The sequence below is a fragment of the Cnephaeus nilssonii genome (assembly GCF_951640355.1).
Source record: "Cnephaeus nilssonii genome assembly, chromosome: 18".
Classification (NCBI taxonomy): domain Eukaryota; kingdom Metazoa; phylum Chordata; class Mammalia; order Chiroptera; family Vespertilionidae; genus Cnephaeus; species Cnephaeus nilssonii.
The window spans coordinates 6386924-6412221 of record NC_137089.1 but is presented as its reverse complement, the minus strand read 5'-3'; the positions used below and the strand labels follow the sequence as shown (position 1 = coordinate 6412221).

The 25298-nt window shown below is 42.0% G+C and overlaps 1 protein-coding gene across 25 annotated transcripts in view; it reads left to right on the top strand.

Moving 5' to 3' along the window:
- The window catches only part of LOC307114359 (uncharacterized protein), a 459274-nt gene that overhangs the window by 276203 nt on the left and 157773 nt on the right, over positions 1–25298 (top strand). For 18 of the 25 annotated variants that reach the window (XR_013814981.1, XR_013814982.1, XR_013814983.1 and 15 more), the window contains one exon: positions 11201–11297. The exons of 4 other annotated variants lie outside the window; for them this stretch is intronic. Coding sequence is in view for 2 of the 21 variants with exons in the window: in XM_079796703.1 (XP_079652829.1) it covers positions 11204–11207 (4 nt within the window). In the remaining 19 variants the exon portion in view is untranslated. Of the gene's footprint in view, positions 1–11200; positions 17677–25298 lie in introns of those variants that run through there. 3 more of the 25 variants (XR_013814995.1, XM_079796703.1, XM_079796704.1) reach the window with 3 other exon arrangements.

The following is a 25298-nucleotide window of genomic DNA, read 5'->3' as shown; positions in this document are numbered from 1 at the left end:
GTTTTCCTTTAAGTTAAAAATTTAAATCTTAAAGTAACATAGTCCTTGTGGGAATACTTCCTGATCCCAAAATTCTACTTTCATGAATTAACAGAGACACATACAAATATTTATGTACAAGAATGTCCTTCAAACCTTTCCTTCCAATAATGGGAATTGGAAACATTCCAAATGCTGAACAATTAAGGGTCTATTAAGAGCTTGATTTAAAAATGGAAAAAAGAAAGTAAAGCTCAAAGAAAAATATGAAGTCATTCATAATTCCTCTCCTTTGAAATAACCACAAAGAAATTGCTGAGCAAATGTTTCCAGCTTTTTCTCTGCATTTTATTTCGGATATGAAATTGGGATCATACTGCATATATTGCTTTATGATCTGACTTTTCTTTATAGATCATATTATAAATCATTTTCAAGCCATTAGTTATTAGTCTAATTACTTATTTAATGTCTTCCCAGTATTTCATCATTTATACAAATCGTAATTTATTTAACAAAACTTCTGTTGTTAGATCTGGGCTCTGTCATAGATTTTTAAAATATATATATTTTTTTTATTTCAGAAAGGAAGGGAGAGGGAGAGAGAGATAGAACATCAATGATGAAAGAGCATCATCAATCAGCTGCCTCCTGCACACCCCCTACTGGGGACCAAGCCCACAACCTGGGCATGTGCCCTGACAGGGAATGGAACCAGCAACCTTTCCGTCAGAGTACAACACCCAACCACACTGGTCAGGGCTAGACTCTACTTTCAAGAGGCTTAAGGTTTTGCTTTAGAATCATTATCTACCTGTATGAAACACTGTTGGGAGGAAACGTGAGGTAATTCCGTCATGGCATACTCTTCTACTTTTAGTTGTCCAGTGAACATCTGCTTATTGTGTAATATTCAAATGCCTCCTCCTGGGAAAATACTTCTCCATCTCTCCTTGCCTCGTGTAAGTATCTCAATCTTGATTCTTAGGGTTTCATGTTCGAACTTCCACTAAAACGTTTAGCATTGTATTAACATGATCTCAGGAGTGTGGGCTTCTCCATGGTTGGGAAATGTCCTGCCAATTTCTGTGTCTCTGTCCACCTGGAACAATGGCCAGCAAAAAAATGCATTTTTATTTTTCTTCAATGAGGCTTGTTGTTGCCCCTTCACCACAACTATTCTTTAGAAAACCTCTAAACCCCAAAATGTGGAACTGCAATTTACTACCGCTAAGCAAATGTGTACATTTAATGACTGTGGTTACCCAATTGTGCCTGTGTAAGGCTTCCTTTCTTTAAAAAAAAAACAAAACACAAAACACACACACACACACACACACCCCAAAACACTAAAACAGGCCAACACTTTGGTTTGTCATGTTTCTAAAGCACTATGTGTCACAACTTCTTTGGGCCATGTTTGGTCTCCTCGGTCACAATGCCTCCTAATGTCTCCTTTACCAGGGTTTCTTCTTCTGTCTCCTGGAGCCATTCTAAAGTGGAATACAATGTTCTGTTCAACACCTTCTTCAGGTGGGATAGGCAAATCATGTGGCTTTGCAGAAGAATGATGTTCCATTTGTTTTCTTATGATTCAGAGACTATGATTCATTACCTAGGTCTCTGTCTCTCTCCTCCTCTCCTTTTTCCCTATTCCTGTCTCCCTTGCTCCATCTCTGGGATGACATGCTTCTCATACCTCCCCCCCCCCCCAATGAGTTCTTTCCATTCTCCACCCTAGATACTGCATTTACTGCATTCAACTATATGTTCATGGTTCAATATGTACTTCAGCCCTTGAGTCTCTCCATGGTGCCAACCTTAATCTCCAGGACTTTCCAGTGAGTGGACAATTAAGTCTCAATGTCTTATAGTGAAATTTCCAGCAAATAAAATCTGGTCCATTTGTGGGTCAGGAGTCTACCCCTGGTCCAATAAGCTGATGCCAGCTTGGAGAGGGTCATGTGGAACATGACACCTTGATCTCAAAAAGGAGACTGGAAGTGAGTAAGGAATGGACTGTTAAGATATATATAGCAATTTATAACTCCTTCTTCTTGCTCTTCTAATCCTACCTAATAAATATTTCTCATATATATTCCCCTCCCACTGTTTTGTCCCTCACATATTCTTGCTTAGATTACTGTGATAGTCTCTGATTTGGTCTACATGCTTCTGATCTCCTCCCCCATGCTAATATACATTCTACATTGCTGCCTTTGGGAAACATAAAATCGTCACACTATTTTCCTAATTCAGAACCCTCAATGGCCTCCTACTTCTTATGAAATACAATATAAATAGTTTTAAAGCCAGGTCCCTTTCTACCTGCTCCATCCCTCTGCTCTACTTGGTCTAGGATAGTTGGTCTAACTGTTTTGAGTGGTTTGCTGCTCACAAGCCCACAGTTCTCAGCATTCTTCTTCTCAGGGAGCTTCTGTAGCTCTTTGTGTCACAGTACATATAAGAATGGCTAGAACACAGATGGGGCTCAAGGAATGGTTGTTGAATGAATGAGACATGAAGAGATGTGAGTAGACTATAAGATGCCGGGCTCTGGTCATGACATTATGAGTCGCCCATCTTAATAAGTTTTCCTAAACTGTACTTCTTGAATCATCAGGAGTCCAAAAAAAAATTGTGGAGATTACAATGAAAAAAAAAATCTGTTTAGTCTTCTGATTAATGTATAGGCCCAGCAAAATGTCAAGTTTTTCTAACTTTGCTGGAATGAAATAAATTTAGTATAGTAACACAACCTCATGCGAATTAGAAAACCTAATTGGCATCTTCAATGAACAAAACTTTGAAACATTAAAATTGCTTAAAAATATTTTTAAATGCATACACAACCTATTTTCAAACTTTAAACCTATTGGGATAAAAATAATTTGCATAAAAACTGGAAACTGCCTCAAAAAATCTGGGACTTATTTTTAATATCTATAAAATGGAGATTGATTGATCTCCTGGCTAACTTCTAGTGCAGATATTTATATTTTAGGAATAAACCAAAATTACCTTGGTTCTTATCTTTATCCATTGCTGTGCTACAACAGGGCCAAGTGTCCTATCTCTGTCCATTCCCAATTTCTGAATAGGGATTGGCCTATAATAGGAGCTAAAAAAAAAAAAAATACATGTTGACTAGATCTAGCTGATCAAGCTCTGAGCAGTTTCTGAAAGGAAGAAAAATAATTGTATCCCAGGATATAGGTGAACCATTTTGGGAATAATGCTAAGTTAAACCTTACTGACATTTACAGAAAGAATTGAGAGGCCACCTGGAAACATAGTTGGCAAGTAGAACTGGATTGCTGGTGGGAAGGGAATTAGGTAGGAATACAGCAAACCAAGCCTTCCTTTGGGAATGGTTATAGAGAGCAGACGGTGAGAACAAATAGGTAAAAAGTTTTAAAAAGAAGAAACACAGACAGTGACTGCCCACTGAATTTAACTCTCCAGCCTTGCTACGCATGAGTCTCTTTCTTTGATGCATGAATGAAGAAATAAAAAGAAGACGAACCATGATAACTGAAGCAAAGACTCAAAAGATAGAATTTGTAATGTCATGATAATGATAATGATGATGATGTTTGTCAACATTTTATGATCATGTACTATGTATGACACCTTACATAATGGGCCTATGGAGAGAAGAGAAGATAATAGATTAAGGGGCATTTAATGAGATTATCAACTAAAAGACCTTAATGTAGTTAGAGTCAATCAATATTAAGTCCTCTTTTCTCCCCTTAGGGTCAAACAGACCTCTATTTGAATATAAGCACATAATTACTAAACATGTGACCCTCACTCAACAAGTTGCTTAATCTCTCTGAGCTCAGATTTATTATCTGTGAAATGGGAAAATTACTACTTAGTTCATGAAGACAATTGTGCTAATTAAATGAAATATTATATGAAGAAGTAATTTGTTTACTTCCATGCAAATACGACATTTCAGATATTAACTATTCATATTATTAAGCAGTTAGATAAAATGTGTGCACACAGCCATGAATAATTAGCAGTAGGTAATTATGTAGGAGGAATGGTAACAAGAGTCATGGGACAAAAGCTGAGTGAGATGAGGCAAGAGGAGTAATGGGGGCCAGATTACATTGGATCTTGTAAACCTCTGTCTACAAAAACTTTGACTTTTAGTTGCGTGAACTAGGGACCCAGTACAATAGGGGGTGTCATAAAATAATACATATCTTAAGAGAATCACATTGGTTGCAGTGCTTAGAGAGACTATAGGAAGTTAAGGAAGGAGGGGAAAAGTCAGGCAATTGCAGTGAATCAGGCGAAAAATAACGATGGCTTGACCCAGAGTGGTAGTAGTGGTGGGGTTGGTGAGGAGTCATTAGATTCTGATATCTTCTGAAGATAGAGCCAAGAGTATTTTCTGGCAAGTTGAGTGTGGAGTATGAGAGAGAGAGACAGCATAGATGACACCTTTTCCAAGATTTTAGCCTAAGCAACCAGAAGGGTGAGCTTGCCATCTGTTGAGATGGGAAAGCTGCAGCTAGCCCAAGTTTGGGGAGGAAAGGTTAGGAATTGAGTTAGGATATGTTGAGTTAGAGTGGTTCGTTAGGTATTCAGGGACATATATCAAGTAGAGCATTGAATAAACTAGTATCGAATTTTGGAGATGCAACTGGCCTGAAGACATACATTTGGGCTTCGTTGGCATGTAGATAGACGGTATTTAAAGAGATTAAGTGTGTCTGACAGCTGTTCTTTTCCCAAGATTGGTTTCACCTTATTTTAGCTTAGGTCCAAGAAATGAGAGTTCTCCTTTCTTCTATCCCTTCCATCTCTCTGCCCTACCCCAGTGACTCCGCGCTTCTCCATGGGAGAGGACCATCCATCCACACCTCAGGTCCCTTGTGCTTTATGTTCATTCCTTTGCCTCTACTCAGCTTCCCCTGTGAAAGGACTGCCATACTTGTTTGGGATTTTGGTTCAAGCCACAGGGGGGGGGGGGGGGGATTACAGTGGGAAGGCTGGGGAGTGTTGGGGAGGGAGGGAAATAGATCAACCAAAGGATTTGTATGCATGCATATAAGCACACCAATGGACACAAGACACTCGGGGGAGGGGGATGAGGGCACGCGACGGGGTAGGGGAGGCTGGGGGAAGGTCAATGGGGAAAAAAAGGATATATATGTACTATTATATGTAATACTTTAAAGAATAAAAAAATTTTTTTTAAAAAAAAGTAAAGCTGAGTGATGCAGGAAGTGAACTCATGCCCTAAGATTTGGGAGTCTGGTGCACCAATCACTGAGAATTCAGAAACAGAGGATTTTTTTCATCAGTGTCCAAGAGTTAGGTGTTAATCAGCACTCTCATCACAAGTGCAAGTTTATTTACTTTTTATATTCTGTGGAAATTTTAGATAGCATACATGAAAATTGCCTTTTGCCTTCAAGCAGTGTGTGCTTTAGTGGGGGAAGTCAGTGCTTACTCATGAGAAACCCTGATGTATTCAGAAGAAAAGAATGAGACCATGGGTGGAAGGAGGGGTTCTTGAGAATTAAATTATTCCTATTTGATCATCACATTCCAGATTAAATGTTATATCATCAGCAAAGTCCTCATTAATTCCCCATAAGAATGATCAAGGGATCCATAGTGCTCCAGAAAATGAATCTTATTTTTGTAAAAATCACATACCTCCTTTGTAAGAAAAATATGAAAAGATGAAAATAAACAAACAAACAAAAAGATAACTTCATGACCAGAGATAACCATGAGACTGTCCTTTGGGTATTTTTTCTTTGTACATATTTGTTTTATAAAAAATGAGGTCATGCTCAGCCGTTATGGCTCAATTGGTTGGACGTCATCCCGTGTACCATGAGGTCTCTGGTATGATTCCCGGTCGGGGCACATACCCCAGTTGTTGGCTCCATTCCTGGTAGGGGGCATGCAGGAGGTAGCGAATCAATGTTTCTCTCTCATCAATATTTCTATCTCTCTCTCCCTCTTCCTTTCTTGCTATCTGGAAAAAAAAATCAATAAAAACATATTTTAGAAAAATGAGGTCATACTATACTTCTTTGTAGCCTCTTTTCTCATGAGACAACAGAGCTGAAGAGTTTTCCATGTCTCTAATCATTCGACAACATCATTTGGCTACCTTCCAATTATGGATATTATGGCTTTATCATGATGGCAAGATTGTGGCTTGTCTCTTCAGCATCCAGAACAATGATAAGTGACAGGATGTTCTCAAAGCCACAGAATATTAGAGTTCAAAGCTCCCTCAGGCATCATCTAGTTAACTTCCTATTTTGCAGATGAGAAAGTTGAAGCTCAACATGTTAAGTAGACTGACAGGTCAGATGGTCAGAAAGCTGCAGAACCAGAATTGAAACCAAGTGCCTGAACTCCAGGCACAGGGTTCTTCTAGTATAACATCCAGATTCTGAGTCAACCCAACATCTGTGCAGTAAAAGAAGAAGGTACACTGTGCAGGAGGAGTTAGAGGAGAAGATAACACCAGAGGTGACTGTGGTTCTCTTGGGACTTTCGGTTTTACTTCAAACCCTGGGACCCCAGAGTTTCATAGAGGGGTGAAGTTGCAGTGTGAGGTATGGAGAAGGGGCAGATTGAGGGAAGGAACTCAGGAGCTCAGGTTTGCAAAAGCCACAGTTGTACAATAACTCAGCTCTAGGCAACACCATGAGGAGTGAAAAGAAAAAAAAGAAAGACCTAGAAGAGTGTGTGGCCACCAGAGTCTCAATTCCAGTTTCACATTATTACACATTATTCCCATTATTACCCCATGGCTTAGCTCTGAGCCCTGGTAAGCCTATTCACATTTCAACTTTGCTCATGGTCATGGGTGATTTTCAGTTTTGATTTTGACAGTCCAGAATGTTCTTGGCTTCCTGGAATCACTCTCCAAGCCTCCTTGCTGTGGAGAGAGAAGAGGGGTCATCTGGAAGCTGCCTAAAACCTTCCCAGGGCCTCGGGGTGAAAAGTCCACGTGCCTCTGTGTGGCATGGAAGGCTCTCCACAACCCGGCCTTTGCCCACCTGGCTCGTCTCCACCATTTTGTGTTCAGCAACATCGAACTTCCTGTAGGTCCCTCACAAAGCCCTTCCTCCAGTTCCTGCTTTCTAGAATGCACTTCCTTCCCTTTTAGCCTGGTTAGTCTCACTAAGCTGAATTTGGTGTCCTCCCCTCTCTATTTAAGTAACTCGAAAATTCCGTCATCTGTGATGGTTATTGAAATAGTCTTGGCAACAGTTTTCGGTCAAATGATAGAACTTGGTCTGAAATCTTACGCTCCCATTAGGGTCGGTGTTGCTTCCCCCAGTGGCAGGTTCTGAATCGCTGGGCACCCGCTAACCAACGCAGCGTTAATGCAGCAAGGAGCACCCGTTCCCCAGACTTAGGATCCAGAGAGATCCCCATAGATGGTTTCTCCCAGCTGCAAGTGATCTGGATGGCACTGATGGTTTTCTCTAGTATTGCACTTAGGCTATTGCCTTAAATATTGGCCGTGCGAAATGGTGGATAAGAAATTGCATCTTCATCGAAAGGCAGCAGCCTGATAGAAGTGCATAAACATGGTACTCATCTCCAAATTAAATTACCATATGTACCCGGTTGGGCTTGTCATTTATGTACTTGTGTATTTATATACCCATCATCCTTAATCACCTACAAGAATGAATGAGTACATTTAAGAACAAATGTTTGCAACATAAGCTAACGGGTAATTGAAAATTTCCTCTTGGAGGAGAAAGCTGAAAGACAACCAGACAAGACAAAAGCTTTTTAAAGCAACAGCAAGTCTTGCTAACATCAGTTTGATTTTAGCTCAACCAAAAGGAAATTCCTGGTGAGATGGTCTCCACATTATCCTCTTTAAAGCATGCCAGCCCCAGCACGGGGAGACAGCTCAGCTTATCAGAGAGAGCACTGGGTTTAGCATCAGGAAACTTGAGGCCAGTTCCTTGCTTAGCCATTTCTGGGTGTGTGCTTGTAAGAAACTCTTGTAACTTCTCCAAGTGTGTTTCCTCATGTTTAATCTGGCAACCTTGCCACTAGACTTGAAAAATCACAAAATGCATGAACTTACTTGGAGTTTCTAATTAAATCTTATTTACACCAATGTTATTTTCCATACAAAAATCAGGGTCATAGAGTCCAGAAATAGTACTGTGCCTACTGTTGCTACTATTACAATGACTACTACTAATAGTAGTGGGTATTTATTGAGAGTTTATTACATGCCTGAATTGTTATAGCATTTTACATGATTTCATAAAACCCCTATGAAGAGCTAGTATTATTTTTTTCTTCTTTATAGACAAGGAATTGGAGACTCAGAGATGTTAAGTAACTTGCCTTAGATCATACAGCTAGTAATTGAAAGACTGGGATTTAAATCCAAGCTTGGACTCCATAATTTAAACATTTGCCATCATCTTCTATTCCCTGTCTAATAATAATAGTAAAATTGGCTTACAGTTGGACAGTGCTTTGTTCTTTCATGGAGATAATCTCATTTTATCCTTATAGCTGGTCGTGTGAAATAGCGGTTATTATTCCTATTGCACAGATGTGAAACTTGGGTCAAAGAGATTAAGGGATTTGCCCAAAGTCACCCTGCTCTGGAATAGTAAAATCACATGGTTGTCCCACTTTGGCGGGGACTAATAATTTCCCCCACCCTGTTTCTGGCTCTTCTCTGCTTTTCTTGGCACCTCTCCGATGATTATTCCTTTTACGAGGACCCCAATTGAGTCCTTGTATTTTCAATTTGCTTGGAGCACTCTCTTTTCTGTCCTTCTCTGGGATACTCTATCTATGACGCATGAGACTAATTGTTTCTACAAGTTATCACAGGGTTCTGTAGAGCTTAGAATGAGCTACCATGGATTTCTAGCCCAGATGTTACTGGCATTTAAGGAAATCACCTGGGGAGGACTACTCAAGGTGAATTCCACCTCTGATGTCAAGATCATCTGCTCCCCTGGCGATGAGCTCACCACTTATCCATACTTCCTCTGAAGGCAATACAAGGCCATCCTGAAACAGAGCATCCATTATGCCATTGCTGTCTGCAGATTTTAGACATGCACCCCACTTTCTGTTGTCTGCAATTTTGAATGCTCCATAACATGGTCTTGATTAAGCTATCCAAACCCTGCAGCCTGTTGCCTGTCAGTCATGTCACTTGTCTCTAGGCTGTCCTATCACCGGGTCCTTAGGGTGCTTCTTCAACCAGAACTCTCCTCTCCTTACCCTTGGCTTAGCTAACATAGTTTCAGCCTAGGCATGACCTTCCCCACAAAACCTTCCTTGACTCCCTAACACCACACCTCTGCTCTCCTGTGCTCTCCCATCTCTCTCTCTTTTTTTAAAAATATATTTTATTGATTTTTACAGGGAGGAAGGGAGAGGGATAGAGAGCTAGAAACGTCGATGAGAGAGAAACATCGACCAGCTGCCTCCTGCACACCCCGCACTGGGGATGTGCCCGCAACCAAGGTACATGCCCTCGACCGGAATCGAACCTGGGACCTTCCAGTCCGCAGGCCGACGCTCTATCCACTGAGCCAAACCGGTTTCGGCTCCCATCTCTTATAGTATCTTTTAAAAAGACTCTCTTCTCATCTTCTCATGTGTTACATTGTCTTGAGTCGGCCTGTTAAGTTGTCCATCTCCTGCGATGAGCTCTTTGAGAGTAATGATTTTGGGTATGCATGCACATAATAAGTGCTCAATAAATAGCTGGTGACTAAATGCTTACGTTTATCTCTGAAGTCACCAAAGAGTTTGAGAGGTTGTCTTTATGGCTGTCCCTACCTTCTAGCCCAGTGGTCGGCAAACGCATTAGTCAACAGAGCCAAATATCAAGAGTACAACGATTGAAATTTCTTTTGAGAGACAAATTTTTTAAACTTAAACTTCTTCTAATGCCACTTCTTCAAAATAGACTCGCCCAGGCCATGGTATTTTGTGGAAGAGCCACACTTAAGGGGCCAAAGAGCCGCATGTGGCTCGCGAGCCGCAGTTTGCCGGCCATGGTTCTAACTGTGAGTTTCCTGAGGACAGACATTCTGCCTTATTCAACACTGTATCCTCAGTGGCTGGAGGAGACACTCAGTAAATGAGGAACTGACCAGAATTTCAGATCCTCTAACCCTGACTTCTGCCTGCCCCGCCTACCCCACCTCCTCTGAAATGCATTCCTCTACACAACTGCCCCCTTCTGTTTTCTCTTTATTGTAATGCCTTCATCTATGGTCTGATCTGCAGAATTGAGCATTTGCTTATATTATTCACTCTCACTTTTCCTGTGCTGTATGTGTTCATATCCCTCTCTTGCTAATGCAAATGCAACGTGAGCATAAACAGGATAATACTTTTTGTATCATTATAACTTCTGCCATCTTCTTTTTATATTTTAAAAATTATATATTTATCCAGGATAAATGTCCATATTTGATAAGCTCTTAAAAATGTGCTAATAAGCCCAGCCAGTGTGGCTTTGTCTTTGAGCATTGACCTATGAACCAGGAAGTCATGATTCAATTTCTGGTCAGGACACATGCCCAGGTTGTGGGCTCGCTCCCAGTATGGGGTGTACAGGAGGCAACCCGTCAGTGATTCTCTCATATCATTGATGTTTCTATCTCTCTCTCCCTCTCCCTTCCTCTCAATAACCAATAAAATACATATTTTTAAAATGTGCTAATGGGTAGGTGCTTTACATATAGGTCACATTGATCTTCACAGTAATCATAAGAAGTAGGCACTGGGGAAATCAAAGCTAAGTAAGGCTGCATCTTGTCCAGATGGTGAGTGTTAGGGTAGAATTTAAACACTGAGACTGTTTTCAACCTTTTCTACCTCTGTATCATGGACAATTTAGAAAAGCAGAGAAGCAATAAAAATAAAATAAAACCACCCATAATTCCAATTCACTACTAGAGGTCATCACTGCTGGCATTTTGGTATGTGGTTTTCCAATCAGTTAGCCACCTCCAGCATGACTCCCAATGACCCCACCTCCAGCTAGTTATCTGCTGTGTGACACCCTCCCTTTGTGTGAGGGCTGGATTTAGTGACTCAGTTCTAATGAATGGAATAAAGCAGAAATGACTGAATATAACTCTGGCATTAGGTTATAAAAAGATTGTGGCTTCCATCTTCTCTCTCTCTCTCTCTCTCTCTCTCTCTCTCTCAGAAGCTAACTGCCACGTTGTGAACAGACCTATTGAGAAATCCATGTGGTGATATAACTGAGGACTCTGATCACCAGCCAGCGAAGACCTGAGACCTGGGTGAGTTTGGAAGCAGCTCCTCCCCAGTTGAGCACAATGATGCCCACTCCCACTCCCCACTCAGTCAACACACTGATTCTGGTTTTGTGAGAAAGAGTGACCCAGAGACACCCAGCTAAGTGGTGCCTGGATTCCTGACCCAGCATCTGTGGATAATAAATATTTGTTGTTTTAAGGTGCTAATTTAGGGGAGGTAGTGTAATATGTGTAATTTGATACATAAAAATAGGTAAATAATAAACAATCCCATATACATTTACATAAAAATGGTTAATCTGTTTTACTTTTTATCACAGATCAACATTTAATTTTTGGAGTGAAACAAACTGGTAAATCATGCTTGCATTTAATAGTCTTCTTTAAAATACTTTTTTAAAAATTGTGAAATAATAGCCACATATTGAAAGTACACAAAGCTTAAACACACAGTGGAAGAATCATAAACAAAGTCCCTGATTCCAATGTCAGTATATTTTATTTTAAAATAAATCTGCAGCTTATATGTAAAACAAGTAACTATTTTATCTTCAAAGAGAAGATAAAAAAGAAAGCTGAATAGATGTACCATTTTAGGGTGGTTTAGAGTCTGAATCAGTATGAAATATGGCCATACGCTTTTCTTTAACCACTGAAAGAGGAAATTCTTAGTTAAAATTAGTCATGAGGAGGAAGTCTAGGAATTGTGCCATAATAGTGGAGCACGCATAATGTGAGGGACAGAGTGGGGCCTCGGTACACAGTTGATAAATGAATAAGCAGACTTGGAATTAAAAACATGGATTTGTGCTCCCTCTCAACCTCTTGAAAGTGTGTGATGTCATTGCTTAACATATGTGAGCTTTAATTTCCTCATCTCCCCCTCCCCCATGACTATAAAACTTTTTATGAAGACCCCAGAAATATTTTTTAATTTTTCAATTACAATCGACATACAATGCTATATTAGTTTCAGATGTGCAAACTAGTGATTAGAAATTTATATAACTTACGAGGTGATCATCCTGATAAGTGTAGTACCCATTTGACACCTTACACAGTTATTACAATACTAGAGGCCCAGTGCACGAAATTTGTGCACTGTGTGGGGGGGTGTCCCTCAGCCCAGCCTGTACCCTCTCCAATCTGGGACCCCTTGGGGGATGTCCGACTGCCAGTTTAGGCCTGATCCCTGTGGGCCCAGTCGCCTCCAACTGCCCTCCCCTGCTGGCCCAATCACCCCAAACTGCCCTCCCCTGCTGGCCTGATTGCCCACAACTACCCTCCCCTGCCAGCCATCTTGTGGCAGCCATCTTTGACCACATGTGGGTGGCCATCTTTGACAACATGGGGGTGGCCATCTTGTGTGAGGGTGTGAGGGTCAATTTTCATATTACCTCTTTATTATATAGGATTTTTTGCCTATATTCCCTATGCTATACTTTTCACCCCTAGGACTGGTTACTTTCCTCCTCCTTTTTAAAATGAGGACATGGTCATGAAGTTGAGGTTTAAAGAAAATGGCATTGTTTATAGGAGGCCATTGGCAGACTACTTGGCACATAGCAAGCCCTCAGAACATCAGTTACTATTGAACAATAATTCTGATTTCAGGACACTGTCAAATAGTGATTTATCGCTATGTAAACTTAAGTAAGCATATACATTTTAAAACATAATAACTATTTCATATTAATTGATAAATGTGCATAATAAAATAGTTTTTAAAAATATTTGTAAAGTACAAAGAAGAGATCATGCTAGAAAATACTTAACAAAAGCAAAAATTTTCTTAATTTCACTTGAACCTAACCAAAGAAAAACCAACTAAAGTGAAACTGATGGAATTGCTGAAATTTAGATTATGTCCTCTTCTCCATTGCTAGTGGTAGTATTTTATCACATATCTAAGTGAGATCAAGTAAAAATTCAATGAAATCACATAATTTGGAGTTATTTTTTTCCTTTTAACTTACATCTTTCAATTTTTCAGGTTGTACTGATTAGCCTTCTTATATAAACATCAAGTGGTTCATACTATGATACTTTCTCCCATCTCCTTTCTTTTGCCTCCTGATCATTGTTACTACTTTTATAATTTAAACTTAAAATGACTGATAATGCGTTCTTTTCAGCAATCAAATGTTTGCTGTTGTGCTGTTATTTACACTTATTTAAATGGATTTAACCCTCATCTCTAGTTCTTTTAACCATAACTTCTTCACTCGAGAGGGTGTGTGTATGTGTGTATATGTGTAATAAATTCATCTTGTCATTGGATTAGTCTCCCAGTAAATTTTCCAAAAGGGCTCATATAGTACCTGGATTCTCTCATGTTTGGGAATGTCTTCAGTTTTAACATTCTTGAGTTATATTTTCCTTTATTTGAGCTTTGTGGGCATGACTGTTTCTTTTGGAAAAAATATCAGCGTGGAGAAATCTGGAGCCAGCGTGATCCCAGCTCACTCTCTTTTTTTTTTGCCTAGATGAAGTCATTCTCTATAGTTAAAGTGGAGCAGGATATGCTTGGTGTCCCCATGTAAATTATACTCTCTTAATATATTAATTTTTATGTCTTGCAGATTTACTACTTTTCTAAAGATATACAAGCCCTGATTAATTACATCTCTGAGACGCTCTTCCATTGGTTGGGTAGTCTCCTTAGGAAATAGAAGTGCTCTTTCTGTAAGCCAACTTTGAAGTCCTTATGTCATCATCTCTAATTGGTTTATTCCGTTTATCTTTTCCTTTGCATTTACTGTGACATCTAAAGCCCTTTCCTTTTATCATTGTTGGAATTTTTAGCCCTGCCTAGTCTGTCCTTCCCTGGTTTACATTTATTTCTTTGAATCCGTGAGGATGTTGCTCTGCCCCTCAATTGTTTCCTTAACCTGGCAACCTTCCTTTTGATCCCAGCCTATTGCTTCATCGTCTTGTTTTTGGGTCTTGTATAAATGACTCCATACTGAGTTTTTTATTGCTCTTTTTGCAGATTGTATATCCTCTCCCTTTTGTGTTCTAGAAGGTTTGCATAGTTGAAATGCCATTGCCCCACTTTTTTCTCATGTTAGCATGCAGAGCCCTGCCCAGACCTCTTAGCTCTGGTTTAATGTGGGAAAGACATTAGTGTTTATTTATTTATTTTTTTTGCTTTGTCTCTGATGAGGTGGACTTGTCTTGTTGCTCCTAGTTCAATTGATCAGGGCAGATGGATCTTTGTGAACACTCTTATGTATCCTAAGGATCCAGGGTGTGTGTGGGGCAAGAGCTCAGCTCTAGTTGCTAGTTAACCACGCATGGGTTTTCTTCTAAGATCCCACAAAGTATCCTGTAGAGCCCACCCCCCAGCCATTCATTCCACCTTCTCAGCTCGAAGCAATGTAAAAGGTTGGTCCCCTGTGACCTTTGACCTTTCTGCCAGAGTCCTCTGTGCCTCACCAGTATTCTATGGTCTTTGCAACTGCCATGACACCCCTTTAACGTCATTTGTCATTTTGTGTCAGTCCCTTGCTCAAAATTCTCCGAAGATTCCCATCTCACTTACTCAAGGCTAAGGTCAGCCAGCTGCAGCCACACTGGCTTCCTTGCTGAGCCCCAAATGTGTCGTGCCCACATCTTCCTCAGGACTTCCCATGGGCTCTTGGCTGCCGGGTAAAGATTTCTTCTGCTCCCACACTATGCTGAGTGTCTGGGACCTTGCCACCTTTTCAGGTCCAATTTGGAAAAGAAATCACAGGTCCCCTCTTTTAGGAGCTCATATGGGGGGTTCTGTCAGTCCCAACCTGCCATCCTCATCTGACACTTAGGTGACAAGGCATGAGGCCCCCTTTTGATTAATCCCCTTCCCTTCTTTTCCCCTCCCATGAAATCTTTACTTGATTTCAGGAGACAGGAAACAATCTGTTTTGAACCTATTATGTAGTTTCTATGTCTGGGACCAATATTTACACTTTGGGACCAATAAAAACCTTTTTTCTTCTTCTGTTAATATTTCTCTTCCCTGAATCACCTGATGCTCTACGTCTAACCACCAGAATGGGAGAAGGTCAGGGAAAGACAAGAAATATCAGGAAATACTGGGAGACCTCTCTAATTAATATATAAGAATATCACCTCCCAAGGGAACATCCAGTGTATACCAGATACAGTATATTAACTGTAATTTCTCAACACCCTGAAAAATCAATTCTACTACATACTCCCATTTTACCGATGGGAAACCTGAGGCCCAGTGAAACCTGAGAAAACCTTGATGGTGTCTTGCCATCAGGTAAGTGAGCAGATTTTATTTACCACTTGAGTAGGAAGCAGGAGAGAAGTATACTTACATAAAGAGGACTGGAAGGACCTGCCTTAACAGACACGCCACAGAGACTCCTGCTTGAAGCTCCGAAAACTCCCAGGTTTTTGATGACTGTGTTTTCTGCACCTGGCTGAGCGGCCGGCTGGAGAGAGCTAACCTGGTCTCACTTTGGCTCACTCGCATGCTCACATTTCTCTTGTGGGATGTGGCGGAAGCAGCATGGACATGGCTGGGAGCAGCCTGGTTCTCATCTTGGTTCTGCACTGAAGCTCAGAACCCCAGTTTCCTTAACTGGAGTGTGTGGGTAACTGTGCCTTGTTGACAGAGCTGGGGGAGACTTCAATGGGAAAATGTTGGGGAGCAAAAAAGCAGATTTGCCCCTCTCCATAGAAGACCAGATACATGGCAATGCTCATAGTCTGCCCTCAAGGAAGGCATTACTCATCAGAGCGTGGCCCATTCGAGGCGAACCCTTTTTGCACATTCTACTACCATGTGTAAGCAGAACAAGCCTCTGGACATGAAACAATGGGTTGTTTCCGATTATCAGCATGAACCCAGGCTTCATCTTCTTCCATCACACTAAATGCTATCACACAAGATAATTTAGTAGCATCTATAGAGCTTAAAGAAGAAAAGGATATGACCCAGGGATGTTGCCTATAGGGTCCAATGAGCATTCACATGTGTTGATGCAAAGGAGACAAAATAAATATCTACAAACCCTCCTGGGAAGAGTTATTTTAGACATCTACAAACTGAGCGGTGAGAGCTCAGATCTAGATGGTGACCAGAGAGAAGGCCTAGCAATGAGCAGTGATACCATTTTTTTAAAAAATTCTTTATTGATTAAGGTATTACATATGTGTCCTTATCCCTCCCATTTCCTCCTATACCCCCTCCCCTACTCATGCCCTCACCCCCCTGTTGTCTGGGTCCATTGGTTAGGCTTATATGCATGCATACAAGTTCTTTGGTTGAGCAGTGATACAATTTAAGAAGAGATGAGCTAAAATGTCACAACGATGGCTACAAAACTGAATGAAAGCCTGAAATTCATTCAGGAAACATAGTTTTTATGATACATAAAATGGTGTCACAACAATGATCTAGACCCCCAAACCTCAAACAATTATAAAAGACTGAGATGGGGTGTAGAGAAGAAAACTAAAGTGCTAAACTCATTGTCTTACAAAGGATCTAAGGATTTTGTCTTTGTATGGTGTTTATAGATTTTATTTTTCTTTAGGCATACCTGTATTTTATATTTTTCTAACACAAATAAGCATTTATTTGATCAATAAACAGTGAAAGGTAAAAAAGATAGCAACAGAAGAAATAAAATACCCTAAGATGAATTTTATCTGCAATTTTGAAAGTCTACATGGATTTTAGTCTTTAAGGAGCCATCTATTTATTTATTTTTTCACTTCTGTGGGAAAATGACACAGAGGTAGGCTGGGATGGAAGTAGAACTCTACCCTAGTTATTGTGAGGTCTGGCTGTCCTGCATTTTCCTGGTATAAAAGGGGAAGGAAAGAAAGTCATGAGGGATGGGCTCAAGTTTCTCCATGGTTTTACAAAGCTGGGAGGATGTAATGACCTCCATGTGACCCAGAACTGCCCCATGGAATTTAGGGTTCACTTGTAATAGAGGAGTGGGGGGAAGGGACGACAGTGTGTGTGTGTGTGATCCCAGAAATATTACTTGACCTCTTTTGGCCTCTGCTTTCTCATCTGGAAGCTGTGGGTGATGGGCTTCTCTCACAGGTCCCTTAGAGGTTCAACACACTAGCTGCACAAAGCATCTAACCTAGCAACAGAAACAGTAGGTGCTTAATTGATGCTGCACCTTTACCTGCCCAGCACTGTTAGGTTTCTATCGATCTAAACTTTAAGGGAAAAATGTGCTACCAATGGGCTTATTATCTGAAGAATTCCTCATGTGTCTCTGAAAATGAGAGGAAGGGGTTACCAGACAGAGGATGATATTCAAGGTGGAGATGTTAGGATCTCACTCTGTGCGTTACCCAGATAACCACTGTAATTGGCATATTCTCTTCCCGTTGGCACAACAATCCCTAATATCCTATGAAATGCATTCAGAGAGAAATCCTTATATCTCCAATGAGATATGCATTCATTGGTTGTTTCCTGGTTGTGCCCTGACTGGGGATCGAACCTGCAACCTTGACGTATGGGGATGAAGCTCCAAATCAATTGCTATTTGATTTGGTAACTATAACTCATAACTTTCTTTCTCAGAAGAGAAAAGTTGCTGCAGTTATCCATTTTGAAGACAATGATGAGAAAGTCAGCCTATTTATAGTTACCTCCTCATTTGGTTGCATAAGATAAGCACTTGGGAAGGTGGTACTTCCCTAACACAGGCTCTTATAGCCCAGAAAGGGAAACTTTGGATGAATCATTGACCAAAGCTTGGCCAATCTTGATCTTTCAAAACCCAGTCTGGCATCACATTCTTTAGGAAATCTCATATCTTCCAATTCAACACTATTCCCTTATTCCTTCTATGGGAGAAGCTAGCCTGGAGCCACATTCCCTAGACTTTTGCCAGCAGGGTTCAGGGTCGGATTCTGCCAAGGAGAGACGCTGGCATGGTGTTTTGAAGGCTGAGGAGAAGCAGGCATTCTTATTCTCAGCACCAGCTGTCAGGGAGTTGGAGTGCTGAGATGCAGATGTTGCCAGTGGCTTCTTTTCATTCGCCCTCTGGAGAGTTACCTAGTTCAGCATCCTTTCTGGATTCCAGGAACAGCAGCTTCCTGGATGCCCGTCCTTGAAGATTTCCCTACCACCGTGACTCGAACCCATCCCACAATTGTTTAAACCTTTGATTCCCTGTATTAAGTCCCTTTTTGCTTGAAATACCTGTGGAGCCCTCTATTTCCTTCCCCAACTTGGAAACAACCCAGATTGAGTTAAGCACTGTGTTCTTGACTGTCTTTTAGCACATTATTCTCACTATTGCCCAAATCAGTAACTCAGAGGTTGAGTCTATAGCCTGGGGAGTAAAGCAGAAACTTTGACAGTTTCTTCAACTGCTGAGGGGAACCAAAAGCTCTTTACATCAAAGAAAAAAAAAATAAATCTGCGGGCAAATGAAAAGCCTGTGCAGCTAACCTTGCTCTGTGTCAGAAAGTTAGTTCTGGGCCGTATTTGTAGAATGAATACAGTGAGCGAATGGGGACTGCAACCAATGAAATCAATAATAGTTCAGTCACAGACTCTGGTGAGTCATTTCAGTATCACAGGGTTAACCACTCGGATACGCCGTGACTCTCTTTATTGGCCTCATAGAATCATTGACCTTTTTTCTTCTTTAAAAATCTAACCAATTGATCTATCAGTGGAAAACCAATGAAGTTTCCCCACTGCCTTCCACTTGACAACCACACGCTGGTTTTGACAACCTTGAGCGCCAGTCACCAGCGTAAAGAAGGGGAAGGGTGGAAAGTCCTGGCTGGGTAGCTACATTGGTTAGAGCTTCATCCCCATACGTCAAGGTTGCAGGTTCGATCCCCAGTCAGGGCACAACCAGGAAACAACCAATGAATGCATAAATAAGTAGAACAACAAATCTTCCTCCCTCCCTCCCTCCCTCTCTCCCTCCTTCCCTTCCTCCTCCATCCTTCCTTTCCTTTATCTCTCTCAAAACAAAACAAAACAAAACAAAACAATAAAAGAAGGGTGGAAGGAATTTGGTAGAAGGTGACCCCCAGACTTCTTTGGAACAGAAGGTCCTCCTCTCAGCTCTCCTTGCCCTTATATCTATGCCACTTTATTTTGGAGATCTCCAGAAGAAAATGACACGTGTCAATCATCTTCTGATAAAATACCGCATATACCCTAAACCAGGGGCTGGCAAAGTTTTTGTAAAGAAGTAGATATTGTTGGCTTTGTGGAGCATACAATCTCTGTCCTAAGACACTTTGCCATTATAGAGAAAGTAGCCATAGAAATATGTAAATAAATGAACGTGGCTGTATTGCAATAAAACTTATTTACAAGATAAGAGGGTAAAATAGATTTGGCTCAGGGGCTGCTGCTTGCCAACCCCTGCTCTACACTAAATCAGCGTGGTGCACTCCTCCTAATATAGAGTACTCTTCTCTCATCTATCTTTGTTCCTTGACTTTAGGAATTGGCTTTGACAAAAGGCACAGCTAGTGTGTGTGTTTCAAAATCCTTGGACAACTTGTGTACAGATGGAGGAGAAAATGAGCATGTATTCAACTCTACTGCTAAGCATTATTTGTGCATTCCGATACATAGGTGAAACAGGAATTATGATCCTCATGGAAGAGGAAACTGAGGCACAGGGAGTTTAAATAATTGCCTACCATCACAGAGCTGAAAGTGGTGGGCCCAGGATTTGAACATGGCTCTGTCTGGCTACTTCTAACAGGTCTTATAATGGCTAGTGTAAGGCAGCTAGACTTTCTCTGTGGCCCCTGCATAGTGACTCAAAAAGTAGAGCTTATGCCCTCGCTGGTTTGGCTCAGGATAGAGCATCGGCCTGCGGACTGAAGGGTCCCGGATTTGATTCCATTCAAGAGCACTTGCCCAGGTTGTGGGCTTTATCCCCAGTATGGGGCGTGCAGGAGGCAGCCGATCAACAATTTTCTTTCCTCATTGATGTTTCTATCTTTCTCTCCCTCTCTCTTTCTCTCTGAAATATATATATTTAAAAAGTAGAGCTTGTCAAAAAAAAGAAAGAGAAAGAAAGAAAGGAAAAGAAAGAAAAGTAGAGTTTGATCAACAGAAACACAATAAATTCTTGAATATAATAACCCACTTAAGAGATAGGGCTCACATAGAAAATTTTGATCTTTTCTTTTTCCACCCCATCTTAACCACTTTTAATTGTGAAGTTCAATTTAGTGTTAAGTATACTCACACTGTTGTGTAACCATCCTCTAGAATTCTTTTGGTCTTGCATAACTGAAACTGTGGACTCATTATACAATAATTCCCTCTACCAACCCCCGCCCGTCCCCAGATCCTGGCAACCACCATTCTACTTTCTGTTTCTGTGAATTTGACTACTCTAGGGACCTCATAGAAGTGGAATCATACAACATTTGTCCTTTTTTGACTGGTTTATTCATTTAGAAACATGTCCTTGGACGAATCCGTGCTATAGCATGTACAGAAGTTCCTTCCCTGTTAAGGCTGAGTAATATTGCCTTGAATGTGTAGACCACATTTATCCGTTGATGGACACTTGTGTTGTTTGTGCCTTTTAGCTATTGTGAGTAACGCTGCTGCAAACATGGGTGTACAAATACCTCTTTAAGGTTCTGCTTTCAGTTTGGGGGGTTATATACCCAGTAGTGGAACTGTTGGCTTGTGTGGTAATTCTATTTTTCTATCTCTGTGGAAGCCCATGTGCTATTGTCCACAGCAGCTGTACCATTTTGCATTCCCACTAGCAGTCATAGAATCTCTGCATCCTCATCAGCACTTTTATTTTCTGTGTGTGTGTGTGTTTAAATAGTAACCATCCTAATGAGTGTGAGGTGGTTCTCCATTTCTTTTGATTAAAAAAAAAATAAAGGAGTCACATAAGTTGGCAACCTGCATTTTCCCCTTTAATATCACGAACATATTTTAAGTCCACAAACACTCATTTATACTGTCATTTCCAGTAACTTCCCAGTTTCCAGCTCCATCCCTTGCTTCCTGTAGCCACCCTGGCCAAGTTGCTCAGTCTCTCCCTACCTCAGGTTCTACACAGCCTACACAGGGAGATCAATATTTAAGAGACATCAAGAGAATGTTGTGAGGATTAAGAGGTGATTGCATGGACAGAACCTGCCCTCCTTCCTGGCACATTGTCAGCAATCAATGAATATTATTGTTAATACCTTTTATTATTTGCCCAGTGCATTGATGGATCCAGCTAGGTAATTCCTTCTTAGCCTCAAGGTTGTTCCTGATTTTTCACTTTGTAAAAAGACATGAACATCAGCTACAGAGCTGCATTCATTTCTTCTTTCCCGGGGATGACCTGACTGAAGGAGAGAACTCCGGGCCAGCGGAGACCAGGTCTACCCTTGACTTCCTCAGAGCAGCTGATGGTCAATATAAACCAGTCTCCGCTCTGCCCGGAGAATACCCAGCTCTGGTCTTGGTTTTTATACAAGCCCTCTCATAATTCACTCCCAGAGTATCTCACCAGCAGATCTGTGGGCCTGCAGCTTTTCGGGGGGCTCGGCACGATGATGCGTGGCCTGCAGAAAGCTTAGTCAAGTAGTTACACGGAGGAATGTGCCATTTCCTTCTCTGGTGCTCGGATTACCATCAGAGTCTTATCTGTCCCCATAAAAGCAAGTGTGGACGTGTATTAAGTTGTCAACACTAGAAAATATAAGGTCTAGAATAGCGATGCTGGGAGCTTCCCAGTGTTCTCCAGTGTAATGTCATCTGAGGCTACGAAGGGGATTCTGCTGGAAGAGGGAGCCTGGGGGCTTTCAGAGGCTGGAAGCCTTTGAGGTTGGGTATACTTACCTTCTCATTAACCCAGATCATTTTTTAAATATATTTTTTATTCATTTCAGAGAGGAAGGGAGAGGGAGAGGGAGAGAAATATCAATGATGAGAGAGAATCATTGAGCAGCTGCCTCCTGCATGCCCCCTACTGGGGATCGAGCCCACAACCCGGGCATGTGCCCTGACCAGGAATTGAACCGTGACCTCCTGGTTCCGAGATTGATGCTCAACCACTGAGCCACACAGGCCGGGCAAACCCAGGTTATTGTTGAGTGTCAGAGGACCCTCTATGCATTGTCATCAAGGGCAGGGGGTTGCTAATTTCAGGGTAGAGCCCCATGTCAAGCTCCTCTGGGGTAGAGACACATATCAGAGGAGCTGCTTTCTCTGAAATGAAGCCGAGTGCTGCGTGGGAGGAGGGGGAGGGGGCGTGGGCTGAGAGGCCAGGCAGGACTGGGTTGAAATTCTGCCTCTGACACTGTAAAGGTCTATCACTGAGCAGGTCAGAAACCTCTCTGAGCCCCAGTCTTCTTGTCTGTAAGTTAGAGTCCACATGACCTAACACACAGGTTTCATGGAAAGGATTAAATGAGATAATATGCATATACTAATGTTCCAGGGCTCAGTTTGCTATGAGATAAAGTGACCACACCAAATTGCTAAATTCCCAGCTAATGTAGAGAAACTGAATGTTTTTTTAAACCTGGGCCCTCTGTGACATGGACAGATGTGTGACATATAACAGCTTTTTTTTTTTTTTTCCCCCTATTACTATTGAAATTCTGACTCCTAGAAATGAAAGAGTTCATGTTGGGAAGTGCTGATCCAGACCAACATCCTCACATGAAAGAACTCATCCTAGCCTAAACGTCAAGACATTATCATGTGTCTCCTTTGGGCTTCAGTGTCATGTCAGTAAACTCAGAATAGTTCATTCACCCATCCATTCATTCCACCGATAATTACGGAGGGTTGGCTGTGTTCCAGGAGCGGTGGCAGGCACCAAAGCCCCACGTTGAAGGAGACCCAGTCCCTGCCTCTTGGGTGATCCCCATGGAGGGAAGAGACCTCCACACCGACCATTTCATGTCATAAGCTGACGCTTGCAATCCGAGCAGCACCACCTGCAGGGCGGTGGACAATGGGGTTTTAGAATCGGAAGGCAACTGAGGAGCTGACCAGTGTGAGGCTTTCTGAGGCAGCTTCATTATCTCCAGTCTCAGGGCGTTCACAGCCCACCTCCACTCCCCGCCCCAGGCAGCCTTGGACAGCTCTGACAGTTTGCAAGTCTTTCCTTCTGTGGAGCCAGTATTTGTCTCCTGGTAACTGCCATACAGCCCCTCGGAGTTAATCCTGTCCTTCTGCATGACAGCCCTTCAGATGAGGAAGTCACCTTTCCGGCGACAGGCACACAGGGATAATCTTAGCCTCACGTTGCACAGGGGAATTCTGGGGAGTTGTGGGACTCATCTGACTCCACGAAGGGGCTCGATGTCACACTGAGGGCATGGTGAGACCGGCCCACTTTGGGTTTATTTGGATTATAGCTACTAGCCTTACTAATCTCACTGGAATTTATATTTTGCACTATCCTCACATAGACCTGGTGAGATGGCCCAGGATGATTTATTATTTCCATTTTGTTCATAAATAAAACAAGACTCTTCGAGGTGGTGTGCTCAAGGTTACCCGGGATATATCTGGTAGAACTGGTATCCAAATCCTGAGACCTGGACATGGAGCAGATGCCACCCTGGGGTCCTCTCCCTTCCCTGCTGTTTGTCCTACATCCTGCCAATCCTCCCCTTAATGTACTTTAGGGTCTCCCCTTAGATCTTTCTTCCTAAAATATTGACTACTTTATATTACTCCATTTATCAAAAATCCCCAGCATTTCCTCTTATGTTAAGGATATACCTCCAAGCCCTTAGAATGACATCCAATACTCTCAAAGTTGTCTCCCTGCTGGGAGTTTCAGGGATGGTGAGGCGGAGGGATGTTCTGAAGGCCCAGTTCCCATATCCCTTCCATTTGGGGCTCTGTGCTTTAGCCACTCGGGTCTTCTTTCAGTTCCTCAAATAAGTCAGGTTCCCATGAGTTTGCAAGTACAGTTGCCTTCGCCTGGAGTATCATTGTCCCTCGTTCAATTGGCCAACTTGTACTCATTCTTCTGCTTTTCCCTCAAACATCGATTTCTCAGGGAAGCCCTCGTTGACCCCAGAGCAGGGTATGTCCCCTGGAAATCCTCTCAATGCCTTCTAGACGTCTCCTATGGAGAAGTCATCAGAACTTGGGTTATACTGTAACTCTCAAGGGTCAGTGGTTGTGTCCCTTCTTCCCCAGGAGACTGTCAGCCCTGTGAGGGTGCGGTGGAGTCTGTGTGGTGGGTCTTTCTATCCTCAGAAGCTAGCAGAGGGGCTGGCGCCTCATGTTCACTCCACAAAGAGCTGGTGACGGTGAAAAGAGGTTTTTCTCCGTCACATAATGAAAAGTCAACTTGAAGAAGGGCTCTGACTTTCTGAGAAACCTGCAACCGAGGCAAAATTCTGAAATGAATCAGGGTGCCTGGTAATTTGATACTGACTTAAATCTAAACCAAGTAGGGAGCCCTCCCATTTCACGGGTGAAGAGACAGGGGGTGCGGAGGCCTGTGGCAGAATCCCCCTGGTCATGAGTCAGTGGGGAGGGGTCTCTGACTCGGGGCCATCCCTGCTCACTCTCGGGGACTTTCTGTCGGATGTTGACATGATGGTGACTTCGGAGGCCTGTGGCAGTGAGCCCTTGTCCTAAAGGAAAGGGGGAAAACATTAGAGGTGGGACTCAGGCTCAGCTACTGTGGGAGCTGTGGGACCTTGGCCAACACTGAGGCTCATAACATGGGGAGAATATGATCTTTCCGGAGCCTACTTGTAGAGTTGTAGGCAAAGCTCAGATGTGGGTGGAATGAGCAGGTGCTCAAAAACATTAACTGCCATCCAGTGCTTTTACAGTGTTGGCATCTATTTCAGACATTTTGGACATGTAGCCTTTGAACGAATACGTCACAGTCCCATGAATAAAGAAAACAAGTAGTTAATCTATTGCTGATGGACAAAAAGGCTGATATAGTTTCTGGTTCAGTGGCAGAGACCTGAAGGCAATGATTTAATTCCCTAATCGTGAACACCTGTCTGCTTGACAAAGGGTGAGATGTGGAGCAAAGAACAGCC